Below are 20,868 nucleotides of genomic sequence, written 5' to 3' on the forward strand. Positions count from 1 at the left end.
GGTATTTTGTATATTGTCTATATTCAGCAGAAAACTTACAAATATTATCACATTCAAAGTGATTTAAAGTCTGCAGTAAGTATCATTTGTTTATAAAGACAAATAAATAAAAAGCTATCTGGCAATGCATGAATTTAAGTTATCGTATCTGTATTTCGAGCTATCACAGCTCTGAAAAAATTACAATACTAACTTTCACAATTACATACACAGCACATATGTTACGCATATTTATCTATGTACTAGGAGACTACTTTGCATAATGATTGACAAGTCATTCTATAAGATTTTACTAAATTTGAAATTTATTTACATCCCTGTTTCAATGTAACAATTTCTAATATTCAAATTTTTGACTGGTTACAAGAAATTGTTAAACTGGATTGTTAATTGCTTCTGACTAAGTAGACTTCTTATTTTTCATGAAATAATTTCTCTCAACATAGTTTTTCCCAACAATTGATGGTTTTTTATTGTTGTGAAAAGTGTACTGAAAAGGTTTTTGAAATGAACAGCAATCTCAACTTTCGTCTTTGATCTACAAAATTAAAATTTCTAATTTTATCTTCAATCAATAGCACATTTGAAAGCTTCTTGCTTGAAAACCAACAGCCTGTTCTCAAAGTGGTGCACGTGTTCCGAAGAAAAGCATAAAGAATCTAAATGCTGAGACAAAAAATACAGCACTCCCCTCATAACCACACTTCCCTATTATCCTGCTCAATCCTCTATTCACTGATGATCCCCCCCCCCCCCCCGCCCACAATTGTCCTCAACTCTCTTTCTCTTTTTTATTTTTCATCTCTCTCTCTCTCTTTTTTGTGATTTTTTTTTATTTATTTTTAATTATTATTATTTTATGAGAAATGTTATGTGCTATGCCAATGACATACACACACACATACTAAATAAATAAATGAAAAAAAAATATAAACAGAATAAAATAAAATACATGCTTTGAATTAAAAAAAATCAATAAATAAATTTAAATAAATAATTTTAAACATTTTAACCCCCCCCCCCCCCTCAAAAAAAAAAACTTTTGATGATGTTACATGCGCCATAATCCCTCCCTATGGACACAGCTGCCCCTTTTCTTAAAATTTCCAAGAAAAAAGATGAAAAAACTATAGTTGATGCTGTTTTATTGAGTCAGTGATTAATTGAATCAACCACTTTAATGAATCAAATCGCCAAAAAAAAGGACAAAAATCAAGCTTTATTGAACTAGCCACTTTATTGAATCAAAACGGTTTAGAACAAATGTGATTCATATAAGCGGCAGCTTTTGTATAAGCAAATGTCTGCAAAACTGGTTCTAACACAAAAACTGCCAAGAAAAACGACAATTGAAACTTGCTTGTGAGTGAAAATTTGGACATATCCAGGGTTTCAAAAAATAAATTTTGAGATAACTATACGAAATACAAAGATTTTTTTATGGGAAATGAAAGTTTTTTTTTTTTTTTTCAAGATATCAAGGGTTTTGAGATAAGGTGGTTTGAGGCACCAAGGTTTGACTGCACATGGATTTAAGAAAAATAATTTCTTTAGATAAAATTAATAACTTGAAATATACAGTACAGCTCATAAATTACATCAACACATATTTATTAAAATTTATTGTAATTATACAAACACACACATACGAGTCAATTTAGTATTGTTTGCCAATTTCAGTTTCAAGTGCTGTAATTCGCACAAAAAATTGCATAATGAACAGGCCACAACAACAGGCTTCTGCCCCAGGCATAGAATTACAAAAGGCACAAAACTTATCCATGATATGACTTTTTTTCTTTAAATTGTACTAGAACTTTTAGCCAAGAAAAATCAAACACAAAAAATCATAAGAATGTTTCAAGAATTACAATTTTCTAAGTTGATCTAATTTCAAGCCGAATTGCAATCCAGCTCATTCAACATTATACCGTACTTAGTTATGGTTAATACTTCAGCAATCAGAAAAGTCAACTATCTCGACATAAATAATAACACCAATTCAGAACAAGGAGTGTTTCTTACTTCTGCAGAATCATTAATAATGCTTTCTGAAGTTGTGAGATATTGCAAAGCTTTCTGGTATGTGAGACACAGCAGCAGGATTTAGTTGAACTAATCTAGCTACTTCTTCAGTCAATGCTTCAGAATTATGGAAACCTTTTTAAAAAATAAAACTTCACATATCATACAAAGTATTTAAAAATTGCAGTTAGTGATGCATATGTAAGTTTTTATTTTATTGTACATAAAACATTGAGTGCTAAAATTTTTCATAATATACAATAGAAATATCGTGAAAATGTTTCACTAATATTCGCAGCAAAAGTGCAGGGTGAGATTTTTCCTAATACATTGTGTAATTAATACAGCCATATTTTTCTTTCGAAATGCAAGGATGCTAGCTTTTTATTTCATTTCATTTATTTATTTATTTTTTAAAGTTTTACAGAAAAAAGGACTAAAAAAGAGGTTTCATAATCTTAAAAAGTATATCTGCATTAAATATTTTTAAACGAAAAAAGTAAAGAACTGCTTAAAATATTTATAATTTCTATCAAAGCAATTTACGCATAAAAAGGCAAAAGCGATTTTTTTTTTTTCAAACTGATTTCATTTCCAGATACTTTTAGATGAAACAGAATATTCAAATGTTATGCCTATTTAAAAATAAAATATTCCACACAAAATGTAATACAACTTTCTGTTACCAACTTATATAAGAAAAATTATAATGAACTGCATTACAAAGATACAGAGAATAACTTGCCAAAAAATTTATTTTTATAGATGGATTACATTAAGACACTACATTTTTTGTTACTAAAAGCTAAATAAACAATCAATATTTAGAAATTCTACTTTGAGGATAAAATGCATAATAAATAAATAAATGAATTAACAAAAACCTGCAAGGTAAGTAAACAGCAAGGGCTGGCGAAATATCCCAAGCCAGTCTGGCTGTGTCACGCCAGGTCCTTTCAGTAACAGTTTGAGATCGCCAAGTAGATATAACATCTTCTCCAGGAAAATGATTTTCAGGTAAAGACATTGGATTATGCCAGGTTATTAAGAATTCTATATCTACAGCCTATAAAATGAGGAAAGCTTTTTAATAACGTAAAAGGGTTGACTCAAACTATTGAATTAATTAATTAGTTTTAAAAATCTGTAATACTATTTACTATTACTGAAATTGATAAGCCACAAAAGTTCTTTGCATAATTGGCATTTTATTAAAAATATTGAACTGAACTAACAATAACGAGCAGTAACTTTTTAAAAAATTGAAGTCTTGAAGGTTCTGCCGTAACAAAAGATATGAAACAAAAAATCTTACCCTATAAAAAACCATATTGCAAACAAACAAATGTTTGTATGTATGTTTAGCTTTCTTCTTACGAACAGCCAGAAACTCTGACTCAGAGGACTAACCAAAGATTTCTGAAACTGCAGTGAATCTGTTTTGCCCTACCCTGATATTTGTGGAGTTTTAATTAACAGAGGTATGTAATTAAAACCACAAAAAATGCCTCAGTTTAGTCAATTACTGCTAACAGGTTTTCCTGAAGCTAACCCAGATGATGTAGAGAAAGTGCAACTAAATTCATTTAAGGGGGGGGGGGGAGGAGGATTTGGTTGTAGAGAATATCATCTGCTATTTCTGCATTACCTTGAATCATGCTCTTATTTTGAAGAGAAGAAGTAACAGCATTATAGGAGTCATAATTTATTGAATGATCATCAGTCACCTCTTTTTAGCACTTACACTTTTTTTGTCCTTTGGATTCTGCAATCTTAGATAATTTGGAGTTGAAATGATACCAATTAGCCCAAAAATAAGCATACGACAAGACATTTTTATTGTTGATTTAAACATTCGTTAGGTTTTTTTTTTTCAATATTTAAAATGATTACAAATGCTTTTTTTTTTAAATAAATATTAATTGCATTAAAAAAGTAAAATTAATGAAAAAACAAATAAATATTAGGTTAGTTAGAATAATTTTCATACGTTAATATCAGTAATATTTTAAGAGGCATAGTAATTGTCAACAGAAATGTTTTTTATAAATAATCATGATTGTTAAATGAACTTTCATTCATGCCTATAATTTTAAACATTATTCTTAAATAATAAATAAAAGCATTAAACACATTAATGCGTTTTTGAAAAGGAACTTTATTCTGTTAATTGGATGTGCTGAAATTTTTCAAAAAGTTATTCATAACATTATGCACAATATACAACTACTATTTAAAATAACTGCAAACTATTCTATATGTAAAATGGTCATACCAATAATCCCAATATCATGTTCCTCTTTTTGACATAACCCTTAACAAAATTTTCAGACTGTTTTCTCGTCGACCTGATCTCCCTCCAGATGATCTACGAGAAATAGTTGACATGTTGCTGCTTAACGGCATAGTATTCATCCATCCAGTTGGCTGAGCTCTTGATTGGGATAACTCCGTGCTACTACGCCATTCAGAACTTAGACTCAGAGAGAGATTCTGACTACCTGATCCTTCATTCACTTCTATAAGAAAGTTCTGGCAATCAGTTTGAAACAAAAACAATACATCAAAATATTTTGTATGCTAAAAAATCAGATACACTTAAAGTTTAAACTTCAATACAAATTACAAATGTTTAGTACATATGAGGCAATGAGAAGCAAAGGGACTTTTTAAAGTATCCAGTAAAACACATTTAAAAGCCAGATTCTAGACAGGCTTCATTAAAAAAATTTCTAAATCATGCTGTATAGCAAAACCCACCAGGTCTAAAAGTACTCATATATTGCTTCAAAACACAGGAGAGGTTCTCTAACCATTTGTACCAATTATCTTCAAATTTAAAATTCTGGCACTTACATCCCTTTGCTTCTCACTACCACCTTTGCCTTTCCTTACTAAAAAAATAAATAAATAAATAAATAAACATGAAAATACACATAACCAAATTAACACAAACTCATGTTTAACACATTGCTACAGTTTGAGATAGGTGTTTTTAACTTGTAAGCTATACTGCAATTCGAAAAGTATTAGAAAAACTACAGCAAAATAGTTAGAAAAAGAGATACAACACATCTCTGCTCAAACAAACAAAGAACACACTAAAACAATAGTAAACAATAAATATTTATGACAAACCTAAAATAGGGTAAAATGAGACAAAATGGGCAATGTTTCAAAAACTTCATCATAGCTCAAATTTTGCTTTCAAAACAACCTTTAGCTCAGTACTATGTTTTTCACATTTGTTGGTAACACTTTTTACCATACTAGAGCTTGTAATGTCAATCCGGTAGCATACACCAATGTATTTTTTCCCCCAGATTAGTGATGTGGATCGGATATAAACCCATTGTGTGGAGTTGAGTTTCGCATATCTGCAGCTAACTAGAAAAGCCAAAAAAAAGGTAAAAAATCTAATGGGGAACCATGATTTAAAAATAGAGCTACTTTTTTGAAAACTGAGTTCCTCGAACCTGATTTTACGAGTTTTTAACGAAACTCCTGAATGTGATTTAATACTGTAGATTTTTATAATTTTGTTTCATATAACAACTAGCAGTACCCACACAGCTTTGCCCCGTAGTGGAAAATGAAAAGGTCATTCGGTTCGCCTGTATATTTACAAATAATGGATGATGAATTTCTCGCCAATTTCTTATGTTCATTTGCTCGCCCATGTTATAGTAACTAGTTCATACACCTTGGGATAATTAACTCCACCATGTTATGAAAATTTACTTGTCCATGTTATAATAATTTGCTCGATAAAATGTTCTTAAAATTGGAATAGAAAAGGAACAAAATCGAATTTTCAAAAAATCGCTTTGAGGTGCTCTTTCCTAAGCTACGAACTAATTCTGTGCCATATTTCATGAAAATCGGCCGAACAGTCTAGGCGCTATGCGCGTAACAGACATGCAGACATCCAGAGACAAAGACTTTCAGCTTTATTATTAGTCAAGATTATAGGCTTATTGCGAAAAGGAAAACAAATCTTTCAACATGAGATGACATATCTTCATTACTTCATTTTCTTGTAATTCTTATGGCATAAGCAGAAACATATATAAAATATTATGAAAGAGTAACTACATATTCTGCAGTTGAATTGGAAACAGATATTCTGTTTAATCCTAATAAAATCTATTTCAACCCAAGACATCTCAACATAAGTTACTAGCTTTAGTTTTCTAAAAATACTGCCAAGCAAATAGAAAATTTCGGAATGTTGAGAGGAAAAGTAATAAAAAATTTACCTGGAAAATAAGTACAGCTAACAAAGATTCAATTGCAAAGTTTGTCATCAAGTAAACATTTTATTACTAATGATTTTCCAAAAAATGATCATACTGATGCTACTCAGTTTAAATATTAGAACTCCATATAGTAGGCCAGAGCTGTATTTGTTTGAAAAATGCTACATATTATGAATTATAAACAAAACCATTACCAGAAATAAAATAAGCATAACAATTAATGGTTGCTAATTTTTAACCCCTTCCTATTTTACACCACTATGGAGCAAAATGGGTACATAAGAGAGATTATAGGTTAGAAAACTTAAAATTAAATTAATTGATTTAGTGATAATGATTCTTTTGTATAAATAAGGTAATAAAAAGGTTGCTTGTTTTTGGTGTTTTTAAAAATGAATAAGGAGCTGAATAGGAAAACAAAACTTTATCTAACCATTTTACCTCAATTTACTATTTAGGTTTCCACTCAAGTAAGCAAAAGTCCAACAAGCCATTGTTTTGTCTGATTCAATATTTAAAACAAAATGAAAAACATAACTTTAAAATTACCTCCAATCATGGTGGCTTTCAAATACTTTTTGTCTGTATGTAAACTATTCCAAAATTTGATTAAAGTAGTAATATCTTCTCTGAGTTCAGATCCTTTTTGAGTAGGACACATTGGAGGGCCACTGGAAAAATGCATATCAAAAGAATAAATAAGCAAAAGCTTTGAAGTCAATTGAAAAACTTGGTTCTCCTTTTTAATACTGACATACAAATAATTCATGAAAAATGAAAAATTAGCTCTAAAAAGAGCCAAACTAAAACTGCCTATAATCCTAAATTTTTTTAATGTATAAATAATTAATGACAAGTAGAATGTGTAAAGAAAATCATTAAAAAAAGTACCTTTTAGAGAATTGCTTAAAGAATATTTTAGAAGTTCAGATATTTTATGATTCATGTAGTTTTATCTATTACAACCAGTTATAGGGTTTAAACATTTGCAGTAGTGGTGCGACATCGATGTTTCAAAACATCGATGTTAGAAATTAAAACATCGATGGTATGGATACATCGACCAAAAAACATCGATGTTTCCAAACATCGATGTTTTAAAACATCGATCTTTTTTATTAATATATAGCATACATTTTTGAGTACACTACACAAATTTAAGCAATGTAAAAGAATACCTACCCCACGAATATATTGAAAATACTGAATCTCAAACCAGGAATATAATTTAATAAGAATAAATTCGCAACATCTTGGTATTATAGAAGGACAAAAACTGATAATATAAGACAAGCGCTGATTAATACAAACTAGTTATAGTAATAGGGAAATATTTTCAAACTAAATGAAACTAAAAGTAAATTTACATCAAAAAAGAATCTACGAAAAAATGTATCATAGCACTTACCGTCAGTTGAATGATGCGAAAAAGTTGTGTTAATTATTTTAAAAATATAAAATTAATTCTAACCAGGCCCGGCTCTAGGGGTTGGCGACCTATGCCACCGCCTAGGGCGGCAGAGTTTAGGGATGGCCAACTTCATAATGGCAAAATATAAAGAGGCAAAAAAATAAGGGGGAAAATAAAAAACTCAAATTAGTTCCCCCTTTTTTTCTGTAGCTTAAAATCAGCAGTACGTGAGAGTATGCTTGATGATTTAAGATAAAGAATACATATAGGCCAGGGGCGGCTCCTGTCAACATTGCCTGGGGCGACAAATCGATTAGAGCCGGTCGTTGTTCTAACAATTACTTTTAAGAGCAAGAAATACTGTTCAGCTCCGACAAGTTGAGCAATGGACTTGAACAAGTCCATTTCTTTCAAGGGAGAGCAATTGGTATGAAGAGGCATTGTTAGGCCTTTTATTTTTTTAGGACCATTGCAAACCTTTTATTGGCGAGAAAATCCTGTACCGCTTGCTAATAGTTAGGTATAGTAATATTGTTCGCTAAATGGGCAATATACTGCCAACTAAATCCAAAAATTTATAAGCCGTTTTTTCTCACCCCTATTTCAAGTAATGGAACCGATGAATCGGTCAGGCAGCAGAGCTCAACTTGCCAGAGATGGACAGTATGTGCTGTACTGTTAGTTAATAATTAAACACAAATTGCCAGTAATAGAGGGACGACTTGTTGGGGGAAGTCGATAAGTAACCCCGAATATTGGTGCTGACAGTTTGGAGAAAAAGAAGTTTGTTTACTTTGTCCCCCCGAAGCGCATTTCTCCTTTTGCAGACTATCCCACTAGTCAGAGAAACATCTCTTTCCGATGGAACAGAAGTTGCCATCACTATCAATTACTTTAAAGCAACTTTTACCAGCTTTGAATTTTTAAAGCTATAATTTTCACCGTAGTAACATATAGGATTTTCCTTTAGTTTAGGAGCTGGAGCCTTGAAATAGACTGCAAGTTTTGGCAACAGACTACCAGTGTCAGGTTCTTCCAATAGCTTTGACATCTACCTCACTCTCTAGTTCATCTTCTACTATCTCGTAGTGATCTTCCCAAAAACCACCACACAGAAAAATTAAAATTATAAAGTGGGTGCAAAAAATGATTTTTCTTTTTTTTTTTTTTTCGCAACTCCATAAGTAAACTTAATTACCTAGCGAGAAAATTGGAGCAAATTTTATGATAATTTTCAATTAAAATTCAAAAACATCAACATCGAAAAAACATCGAAACCAAATCATCGATGGTCCAAAAATATCGAAAGTAAAACATCGATGTTAAAAACATCGATGTTTTAACAAAAACATCGATGTTTCCAAAACATCGACATCGATGTCGCACCCCTAATTTGCAGCATTACAGCAAATTTGTAGCAAATATATCAAAATAGATTAGCAGTAAAGGTTTGTCAATAAAGAGCATAAAATGATAATATACTCATTTAAAATATAAAAGGTTTATTTAAATTTTCTGTTGATAAAAATTAAAAAATTAAACAATAAAAATATTTTTTTAAAAATAATATGTACGTAAAACAACATCATTAAAAACTAATACTTGAAATCAATGCTACCACATTTTAGGAACATTAGAATTTTTTACATAAAGATCAATAAACAAGCACTTTACCAAAAATGATCCAGAGCAGCTGTATATATTCTTTCTCGTAGAACATTTTTACACACTGTACGAGGCAATATGTCTCCTTGCAGCAATGATAGTCCACACGATAAAAGTCTAAAAAACGTCAGATAAAATTCTAGTGTATCTACCCTTAAAATGCATTTTCTAAGTATATTCAAGATCAAAAGGAAGGCTATTTTGCAATAACATCCAGAAGAGAAAAACATGTTAAATGCTGCAAAAGGAAATTACCTGAAGCGGGTGCTCATGGAAGAAATGTGACGCCTGTTGTGATTTGGCCTCCCAACTGCTACAGGCAAGGAGCGATGCAAAATATTGGCGAAAATTTCGACTTCATTCATATTGCAATACTTCGCAACTTCAAGTCTTTCAGATAAAAACTAAAATAAATAATCAAAACACTTGGAAGTTAAATACATTCACAAATAATAATATAAAACTAACACATGCAATAATTAAAATTCAAAAAATAAATATGTATAAACACTTATTATTCTAAAATAATCATAAATAGCAAAACATTTACACTACACTTAAAAGGATACTTACTCTTTCAAAAATTAAAACAAATTAAATTTTATCCAAGCTACACTTTATATAATAGTCAAAATATCCAGAACAGAAGCATTTTAAGGCAGTATTTCCACATTTTTAAACAACCACAATTCATATTAAATATTTGTTCATTATTCCTCCATAAATTATTTGCTTTGCATGCATTATAAAAATATTAGTGATGGAATATAGCTCAGGCAAGAAATAGTTCACAAATTTAAAATTTATACCATGGCACACAGGCTAACTTTAAAATTTAATTGAGACAACATACCTATTGTGATCAGTACTTAAGCAGGGATGCCCACGAGAGGGGGTCCATGGCAGAGACTGCGGAATTGAAATGTTCAGGGGGAAATTTTAAGGAGTCTTAATCTCTTTTGTAGGGCTCTAATTCTGGGGGGGGGGGGGTACTCCACAGCATTTGAGAGGGTGCATCGTTGCTCTTGGGAGGGATAGGCACCACTGACTTAAGGGCACTTTTTGGTTCATAGGGAAACAAAAATTCAATTTTTTTGTGAGTAAAAATGTATGTAGTTGAAATGCTCAAATATGAATGAAATTTAACGTACCTTTACCCATATTGAATGAGGAGTGATAAATGGGCCATTAGGAGATAAATTGCATCCTTCATGTGCAGCTAAAGGATCCACCTCCTCGGGATCTTGTGAAAATAAACCCATTTCTCTGTCTATTGTCATTTGCCAAGCTGCAGACATCTCTTGTAAAAACTACATTAATTAAGAGTGTTGTTAATAAAAACAATACAATCTTTATAATACAAATACTTAAAAATATTACAAATAAGTATAGTTGCAGATACTTATCCTTACAGTGAAAAAACAATAAATGTAACTAAATAATTCCAGACGAAAATAAAACAAACTAAATAATACTCATATGAAGTAATACCAAAAATGAAATGTATTTCTCATGCTTTAAGTAGAGGAAAAGTGTATATCGTGATTCTTAAGTCATTAGCATTTTTTTATGGAGTAAGTTCTTAAGTAATATTCAAGAATTTTTCATTGAAAACAATTAAAGCCCCTAGTGGCATAAGCTGCTGCGCATAAGGCCAGAGTTCGAGCCTTAGCAACATAAGAATGTAATTGATGACTAAAGCACTTCTGACAATGTCTTGGCAGTTGGAATAGGACTTTAAGTTGTAAGCTGTAGGTCTCCCCCTCCCCAGTGTCCTATAGAGGTACTTTAAAAAAGCTCGTTTTTTTTCTGTCAAACATTAACACATTCGTCTTCTGGGTTACATTCAAAGTATGAAGAAAACAATAAAATTCAAGCGATTTTTTTTTCGATTGGAAAAAGGGGCTATTTTAAACTAAACAAAAAGGTATTACTTCTCCTGATGCTTTAAATGAGAAATTTTAAAAGAAGTTTTTTAAAAAGTTTCAAAATTTTTAGTAATTGTCTGTGTAAGCACTAACTTGTAATTCAAGATCTCCTCTTGCGGCTAGTAGCCATTGCCAACAAGCAATTGCACTCCTCATAGCTTGTTCAGTAAATATCTCCACAGGTGACCAGCACAAAGCATGCAATAACCTACGATCAACACCTAATTGAAAGAGAAAACTTTATTAAAAGTTTTGTTACATGAGATGTTTTAGAATTAAATCTGTGCTTAGTGAAAATATTTTAATTTTATAGGAACCCTTATTATTGTAATTATAAGTCTTTTAAAAGTTTAGTTCTTAATTATTTTTGTTAATTTCAAAAAATGGCAACACAAAATTAAAAATCACATTCTAAATATCAAGTAATTGGTATAATACCTCATTTCAAATTTCTTAAAATTAAAGGAACAAATCAATTTACTTTCATAAAAAGCATTTTTTAAAAAGTGATAAAAATTCACAGAAAAATATATTCAGGCACACAATTAGAATAAGTACATAAAATGAAAGCAATTAAAAATACAAACACAAAAGAAAAAAAATGAAAACAATACATATTTAACTCTTATGGTAAAGTCTGTTTTACTTGATAAAAATTTACCTAAAATGAAATTAGTGTCACATAATCAAAATTTAAAGCAGTGTATGAGCATAACTTTGTATTAAAAAATACATCATATTAGAAAACAAAAATTTTCATAAATGCATACCTACTCAGGATTAAAATACTTTGGAAATCTTGGAATATAATGCTATAAAAAATACACATAAAATACATTTAATGAAGGTTTTACAAAATTTTGATAAATTTTCTAACTGCACGTCTCAAGAATAAGGTTGTTCACTCTTAGAGACTTTAAAGCTCATTGCCGCAGTTCAAAAAAAAGCTGTATTTTCAAAGCTCAAATCTTACTTTTGGTAGCAATTAGCAGGGCACATACACGGTATATGCATTTGTCGTGAGCATCAGAATCTGAAAAAAATGTCTTAGATGAATTTTTCATCATATAAAACAGAATTTTCTACTTTGTAGCAGGAGGTTAAATACTTTAAATGAGTAAAAAATGCTTGCTTCGAAAATAAAGCATTTACAATAATACCTTTGGTCTTCCAAGTTTCATGCAAATTTTGCAGCAATTGATTTGCTACATTTTCCAAGTAACCTTCAGATTCATCAGATACAGCCAGAAAACCTTCAATCTGAAAGAAATAATATCATGTTTTTTATAAAAGCATCACTCATACCTCAATACAAAAAAAAAAAAAAAAACACACACACACACACACACACACACACAAACAACAAATGTCAAACTTTAAATAATACTTCAAAGCTTTATTTTTTGCTCATTACCGGTGTTCACATACAAATTTAGCTATTTATATTAAAAATTATTTTTTTTTGCAGCAATTTCATTCCTTATTTAAAAAAAATTATACATTATAATTAGTAAAATTTTGAAAATATCAAACCCTAGCTCAAAGCTTATCCAATGAAGAACCCAACCCATCTAATAGTAGCTTAACACAAGGAAGCTTGTTCATTTGAATTATTTTAATTAAAACAAAAAAAAATTCCACAGTAAAATATATTCTGTTAAAAAGGCCTTCACAAAGTCTAAGTGAAGCCTTGAAGTAAAGCTGCTTTGGCAATGGTGGGTGTGTTTTGTGAGGAAGAATGTGACATAGGTTACACGTCTGGATTACCTTGTCTACCGCTTCCTTTCCGAAACAGCTTCATATGTCATGCAATTTTCTCTAAATTTTGTCAAAATGCATATGTCCTTGTGCTTTGGTTACAAAGAATTATCATAACCAACTATTTATCAAATTATGAAAATATTGCCTCTGAAAAGAATCACTCTTATTGGCACTTTGCCAACAAAGTGGTGTAGTAGTTAGGCATTGGCCTTTTATGCCCAAAGGGGCAGGTTTGATAGATTTACAAAATTCAGAAAATTAAGTACCCATGTTGTAAGATTAGATGGCATATAAAAGATTCCTACAGTACTTGTTTGACTTTGAGTACTCTTAGCAAAATTAAACTCCCAGTGCAGCCTCACAAGCCTAAATGCCTCCATCTGGTAGGAAAACTGGGCGTCAAAAATTTCATTGAAATGGGTATCCATTCATAGTGGTGCCACCTGAAAAAATGGATGTTTTTTGGGGGGATCACATTAGGTTTGCAAAAGGTAAAGCCTTTGTGTTGTCTCATTAGAAAGACTAAAATAAAGCAACCCTAAGTGCAAGGGCAATAAACTTGCATCATGCAATTCAAACGCTTGGTTAAATTATTTCTTAGATGCTGATGGAAGAAAGATACTGATTTTCAAGCAATAAATGTTGTTATCAAATAAGAATGCAAAATGAGAAATATACTGAAGACTTAAATCTCGAATAGATTGTAGTGATAACTTACTACCTATTCTTATTAATACTAAACAGGAACACCTTAAAAACAAATTGTAATGATCTCAAAATTTAAGAAGGTTTATTGCACACCCTTTCGGGTTAACATAAAAAACCTATTTAAATACATTAGCATTTTAATTAGTTTTAACACTAAATAGTTTAATGTACATCAAATAAAATGAATATGTGAGGTGTTTACTTCAAGGAGTACATGGATGTATTTGGAGTTATTTTTTTTTTTTAATTTCAAGTGAATCAGTTACTTGAATATAGAGAGCATCATATTAAACTATTTTCCTCAACAGAAGATAAACATTTATTATTTCTGTCGGTAACTGTACAAAAAAATAAAATCGGGCTGAGGAGTGCTAATAAGCAAGAAACTGCAGTCCTCGGCTGGAAATGACTGAGCTGGCGGTGTATTTCATGTATTTCTGCTTTAGCCCTGGCTAATGGGCGGTAATTTACTGAATATACCATGCCTTGCCTTCAATCATCAAATTGAATTGAACCATTGTTTCGGTCACTCGTCTAGTCTGTGCTAATTCTATATTAGCTACCAGTTTGTTTGGCACTCTTGGCTTCCTTAAGATGTTTTTCATCTCCAGCTCAGTCACTTTCCTATGCCGGGCTGAGGAGTGCTAATAAGCACGAAACTGCAGTCCTCGGCTGGAAATGACTGAGCTGGCGGTGTATTTCATGTATTTCTGCTTTAGCAGTGTATTTCATGTAAAATCTTTACTATTCAACATACCAACAAACCTTAAAGTTCTAAAGTGCAATCACAATTTACAAAGACATAAAATCTCTTCTTTGTAGTATATATATATATTTTAACTTTCAACTTAATCAATAATAGTGCAAAGAAACTTGCCAATATCATCTTTAAAAACTTTATAATTCATAAAAACTTTTCTCTCCTTATCTAAAAAATGCAAGTAAACACTCCATCCAACGATTCATAAACAGAAACAGACCATTTAACAGCACATGATCACCTCATCTATAATAATAATGAAATGTTAAATAAAGTCTACATGTTTTACGAGTCAGCATGGGCGGCTTTATGGGGGAGGGCGCAGGGGGGCAATGCCCCCCAGTTTTGGGAGGACTTTATACATAGCAACAACACACTTCCAAACTCTTAAAATAAAAATCATGATATTTTTTTTATTTATTATCTTTTTTGAATAGTTCAGAGAAGTGAAAATTTAAGAGAATAGCTAATGTCTTTTTCTAATGGGGGAGAAACAAAAACACTATTAGAAGTAGAAAAACTCACTGGGGTGCAGAAAATGTGTCTAAAATGACTATTTTGGACTGAAAAATGTTTGGGCAAGCATAGAAATGAAAATGTAGGCTAAACGAGCTATGCATTCAGCTACAATACCTAAAATAATCGACATTTTTTTAAACAAATTAAAAGCTAAAAACAAAGGAAAAAAACTCCCTTGAAAAGAATTAAATAAGTCCTTGAAACTCCCAAGCAAAATGTGCTTCAATTTTATTTCTCGTCAAGTATAATTATCAATTGTCAAGTATAATTACGAATTGTTCAAATGGGCACTATGTTAAGTCTCTTGTTAACTACTTTCTAAATCTGTCCACCATTTTTTTTAAAGCATTAACTTACTTTACAAAGTACATTTAAAGTATATAACTTTCTAAAAAATTTATTTGTAAATTTTTCCCTAGATTTTTGTCTATTCAACTACACCTTATAATAGGCTTCAAAAAAGGCAGAATTTTATATCCTTTTAAACAAATTTCCACCGGGAGAGAAACCCCCGGAACCTCTTAAAATTGGAAGTATTCTATATCCCACTTAAAAGGAAGCCTTATATCACTCTTGACACCAATCTCCCTCTTAAATGTCAGTTCAAAAAGGACAGCGTGTAACACATTAATAAAAAGCAATATACACAAATGAGAAACATGGCCTCATGCATCACAGAAAAAGACAAAATACATGGAAGAGGAGGAGGGGGGATAAAGATGCTGATTTAAAAAAAAAACCTGCCCCCCCCCCTCGGAACTTAGTCCTAAATCCGCTTATGCGAGTCATTTTAAGAAAAAGGCACATATATGCAATCAATAAGTAGAAGAAATTTTTTCCAGAATTTATGTTAAGAAATTAACAAAATAAAGCAATGATAGATATTTTTACTATTACTTAAAATTCTTGAAAAGCACTGTTTCACTTCACCTTAACAGAAGGAGTATAAATTAGACAAAATTTTCTTCCATATTGAAGTCAATAACATTTTATAATAAATAACAAAGAAAAACATTCCTGCCATCAATTGATCCAAAATAACATTGCATTAAACTAATTTTTAGAAAGAATTTCAAAACAAAAAGAGCATAATAAAAGATTGAATGAAAATGCAAAGGAGAAACACTGACTGTCAAAAATGTGCAATATTTATAAATATTGTCAAATAATTTACTAATGAAATTAGACATACTTCGCCAGCATAATGACACCTTATGTTTATTGAAGCAACAGACTCTGAATAGTTGTTTTTTACACAAGCCGGCCATTTATCTAATGTAGAATTCTGTAAAAAGTAAAGGATTTACTAGTACTTTAACAAAAATAATTTCACAAAACAATTCTCTATTATTAGAAATAATATTGTATCCTTATAGGATAAGGTCACAATTCTTTAAACAATCATTTCAGTGCTTAGAAAATCTAACCTAGAAACCTGCATCCTATTTAAATCAATGTGAAGCCAACAATCAAGATAAACTATTTAAGAATACAACACCTCTTATAAAATTGCATAAATCAGCATAAGACAATGACAGTGCTGCCACTGAGTTATGATCCTAAAAATAGTGGTTTTAGTAGCCTCTTAAATGAAACATAGTCTGCAAAATAGTAGCATAACAGGGAAAATAGTATCAAAAATAGTCTTCCATTATTTTTTAAATAGTATCAATATTAAATAATGCTGCATATACATTTTGATGAATAGGCCTCAACATACCTCAGTTGTATGGCATATAAGTGGGATCACCTGGATCTATTACACATAAACGTTGTTCCCGACATGGTTTCATACCAGTCGTATTTCAATGATAAGGATGTGAAATTTTTGTATATGATAGAGATATTTACAAAACTATGAAAACATTATAGTCAGTAACGAATAAATACCTTTGTGCTGGAAATTAATTGAATCAATTAACCAACGTTTAGAAGCACAAAATGCAATTTTTGTGCTTCAAAACGTTGGTTAATTGATTTGATTAATAAAAGCCGGTAATTACTTTCTGAAATGTTCCAAAACATAGCAGTAAAAACACATACACACACTTTTATTTTTGAGTATTAATCAGTCACTTTTCTTTCTCAAATAAAGTAACTTATCATAAAGTAACTTATCACATATTATAAGATGGGTATACTATTCTGTATACCCATCAAACAAAGCAAAATTTTCGACATGTTTCACTATATGATGTGACAGATTACCCAATGGCCTGAAAAGAAACTACCTGCTGTCTGCCATAATATGTGAACTGCAGTTAAACACTTTTCTGTTTCAAAGCATTGCTAAAGCATTGTTATTTTGACTTTTAAATTTGAAAAAAAATCACTAAAACTAAACAGTGTGATTAAATTTACAATCAACTAAGCATAGCAATTAAAAGGTTTTATTCAGATTTATACATTAAAGTTTTGTTTAAATTTACAGTAAAATGAAAGTAAAGAGGAAAAAAAGACGGATTGGTGTATGTTCATTAAATAACGCACGACTAATATTAGCACTCATATAATTGTAATGGTTACTTGTAAGCAAGCAGGTTGAAAACATTTAATAAGTCATCCCCCAAATCTTTTCATCATTAATAGGGTTAAACAAAAGAAAGTATTGACAACATGCTGTAGTATTTCATACAAAAGAAACATGCTTAACACTGCTTTTAAATTCACTATTACTTTAGCAGGTGAAACAAACATTAGCTTTTATGTACATTTACACACTTAAGTTTCATTTATATTTTCAGAAAAATGAAAATAATAGCAATAAAAAAGCTGAATGCTCTATGTTCATTAAATAACATCGTTCGAATATTGTAGCTGCAGAGAACATCAAGCAGAGAAAAATAGCCGGGTTACCAGAAGTGAATAATGATCCAGAGTAACATAAAATACCTAAAAAGGTCAACCTTGTCCCCTTTAAACTTGGCTTCGCTATTGAATCAGCATTTTTTGAAATTAAATTAAGTGCATTTGTTTGTGAAATCTTAATTACTTCCTTCCGTACAAGGTACAGGGTTGTAATTGCCAACCACAAAACCCAATATTAATAAACCTAATATTCCCTTTTAAGAGGGGTTATTGTTATTCTTGTTGGTAAGAAATATGAATCCCGTGCCAGATGGCGCCAGGAGAAAAAAAATGGCTGTTTTACTTATCCTTGCCAATAAATAAGGTCGTCCTAACCCATTTGATGAGTTTTCCCATAATTTGAGTTCGAAATCAAAAAAGTTCGGCCGATGATACTTACAGAAGCTTTTTTTTTTTTTTTAATTTTTACATTTTTTTTCCATACATCTGTTGTATTTTTTACATTTTAGTCACTTTTCGGCTGAAATAGTAGCAGTTTTTTACAAAATAGTCCTTTTTGCTTTAATTTAGGCTAAAATAGTCGTCATAGTCTTCAACCCTTCAAAATAGTCGCTTTTTTAGTCATCAGTGGAAGTCCTGCAATGATTAAAAAACTTTTAATGGTTTCTCTTAATTAAATGTCATTAGTTGTTAATAAGTTGATTTGAAATTGGCTTCTTGGTGCTGATGGGTGACCAAGAACAGTTGTAACACTGCAAAATTTGTATCTCTGCAGAGACATTTTTAATGCCTCTACAAGCATACTTCTGGCATTGAAAATCAGCAATATGTGTCCAAAACTTTGTCAAGCAAAATTTCATGCGTTATATTTTGAAAAGAAATTCGGCATGATAGAAAATGGAGAGGGGAAAAAAGCAATTGTATTTTTTTTAAATACAGTAAACTCCGGATTATCCACAGAATAGGGTGGCACGCTAACCCCGGATAAGCAAATTCTCGGATAATCCAAAAACTAGGTAAAAATGATGCTAGTGTATGCAAATAGCTTAAAACTATCAGTAACACTTGCACACATTAAAACTATAGTTGAAAAGATATAACAATGTATGTAAAAAAATGCATGTAAAAGCTAAACCAACAACCTCGGTTACAATAAAGATTGCTCATTGTTTCATACACATAGGTGAGCAAATCGTGCAAACAGATTACCTGCAACAGATAAAAATGCACAGGGGGAGAGTGGAGATTTTTTTCAAAACCTGTCCAGTCACTTGTTGAGTAGTGTTGATCTAAAATTCGGTAAATGGGTTAGATCTAAAATTCAGCAAAGTAGTGTAGATTTAAAAATCATGTTTCCACTGGTTAGACTTCAGTGACTGTAGAAGGTTTGATGTCATTGGAAAGGAAGGGGATGAGAAAAACAGGAATGTCTAAAAATAGATTTTGCACTCTTTAGGTTAAAATATGTGCATTAATCTACAATCAACTTATTATTGCCAGGAATTCTTTTTTTTTTTTTGTTTTTTTTTTTTTGAAAGTGTGAAAGGCCGCCGATAAGCCACTCACTGATAATTGGGAGTTTACTTTATTACATTTGATTGTTTTGTTTCCTTTGAAAATACAAAATATAAAAAATTCTAAATGTTCAAAAACCAAATAGTAAGATTCTCTTTTTTCCTCGCCATCTTCCATTTTATCCTTTAGAAGTAAGTTTTTATATCGAATTTATCCATATTATTGTCTTCACTATTTTGGTACATTTTGCTTCTCCAAAATGAAATGTCACAGACTATTTTCATGCCTTGAAAAAATCCTAACTATATCACTATGTTTATATTTATGAGTGTGTGATTGTGTGTATGTTAATTTGCACTAAATTTTGTGTAACGGCACAGATCTGCTTCTTGTCTTGAGCAATATATTTTTAGCTACTCTTATATTTTATAGGTTGCACAAAATTTTATTATATTGGAGGCTAGAAATTTTGAAAGCATAAAGTACTTTTAACACTAACTTAAATGCAGAGAAATACAAATCAGTGAAACGCATTGTTGAATTGGGTATCGTTAAATCAAAGGTCGGCTGCATACACATGTAAACAAACAAGCGCTGTTTTCATGAACAATTCTTTTAAGCTCTTAAGGATGAGCAAAATATCACAACATCCATAAATAATTTATAAAAAGAATAGCTGCACATACAGAGTTATACTGCAGCATATACACTTAGCAAACATCTCTAAATTTGATAAATGATTTCATAAAGTGATTATGAATGTGATAAAGAAGCACAAAAAAAGAAAAAAAAAGAGAGAAGTGAGAAATTCACTAATAATAAATTTTGTAATAAAAGATTAACATAATACTATGTTTACACATATAGACTTTCACATAAAACTTACTGATAAAGGGGAAGATAACAAATTAAGTCCAGAAAATTGTAACACACTTTCCACAGCCATTGCCAGACCACTATGATGCTTGAGACCATCAGAAGCATGCTGACGTACTGTTAAATACTCCTAATGAAAAAAAAAATCTCATAATGAAGATTTTAATCAAAGATAGTGCAGTAACATGTACAGTAGAATACCTTTATAACGCCGACCTGTATAACGCAATTCTCTATAAACTGCACAACTTTTTAGAAGTAAACAATAAGTTTTGAAGTTTTAAAAATCCTTCTGTTTTGCCTTCCAAACATAAAAATTGTTAGGAAAGTTAAATTTTGAATCAGTTTTTCATTTTTTCATCTTGATTCAAAGCTTTTACATCAATATTAACATTCACAGTAAAATGAAAATACTAGATGGTTCTTGAAAATGCAGCTTTTATGCAAACCATGAAGCTAGCAGAAGTGCAGGTTATTTCACTTTCTTGTAATAAAGAAACATATTTATTTGTGAATGACTCATTGTATAATTAGTGCTTTAATACTCACTACAGATAAAACTCATTCTGAAGTGCTAATATATAGATATATTTTGAATATAAGTTTAAAAATTTGAAATGACCTATATAACGT

At 30.7% G+C, this 20,868-nt stretch overlaps 1 protein-coding gene across 1 annotated transcript in view; it reads right to left on the reverse strand.

The window, feature by feature from the left end:
* LOC129221587 (phosphatidylinositol 4-kinase alpha-like) overlaps nt 1–20,868 on the reverse strand; it is a 100,775-nt gene that overhangs the window by 24,213 nt on the left and 55,694 nt on the right. The window contains 14 exon segments of the mRNA XM_054856100.1: nt 2,026–2,076; nt 2,078–2,177; nt 2,904–3,091; nt 4,301–4,359; nt 4,362–4,544; nt 6,834–6,955; nt 9,370–9,477; nt 9,616–9,764; nt 10,512–10,670; nt 11,382–11,509; nt 12,262–12,321; nt 12,449–12,548; nt 16,229–16,321; nt 20,246–20,365. Coding sequence (XP_054712075.1) covers nt 2,026–2,076; nt 2,078–2,177; nt 2,904–3,091; nt 4,301–4,359; nt 4,362–4,544; nt 6,834–6,955; nt 9,370–9,477; nt 9,616–9,764; nt 10,512–10,670; nt 11,382–11,509; nt 12,262–12,321; nt 12,449–12,548; nt 16,229–16,321; nt 20,246–20,365 — 1,620 coding nt within the window.

Source organism: Uloborus diversus, chromosome 4 (assembly GCF_026930045.1).
Source record: "Uloborus diversus isolate 005 chromosome 4, Udiv.v.3.1, whole genome shotgun sequence".
In the NCBI taxonomy this organism is placed as follows: Eukaryota; Metazoa; Arthropoda; class Arachnida; order Araneae; family Uloboridae; genus Uloborus; species Uloborus diversus.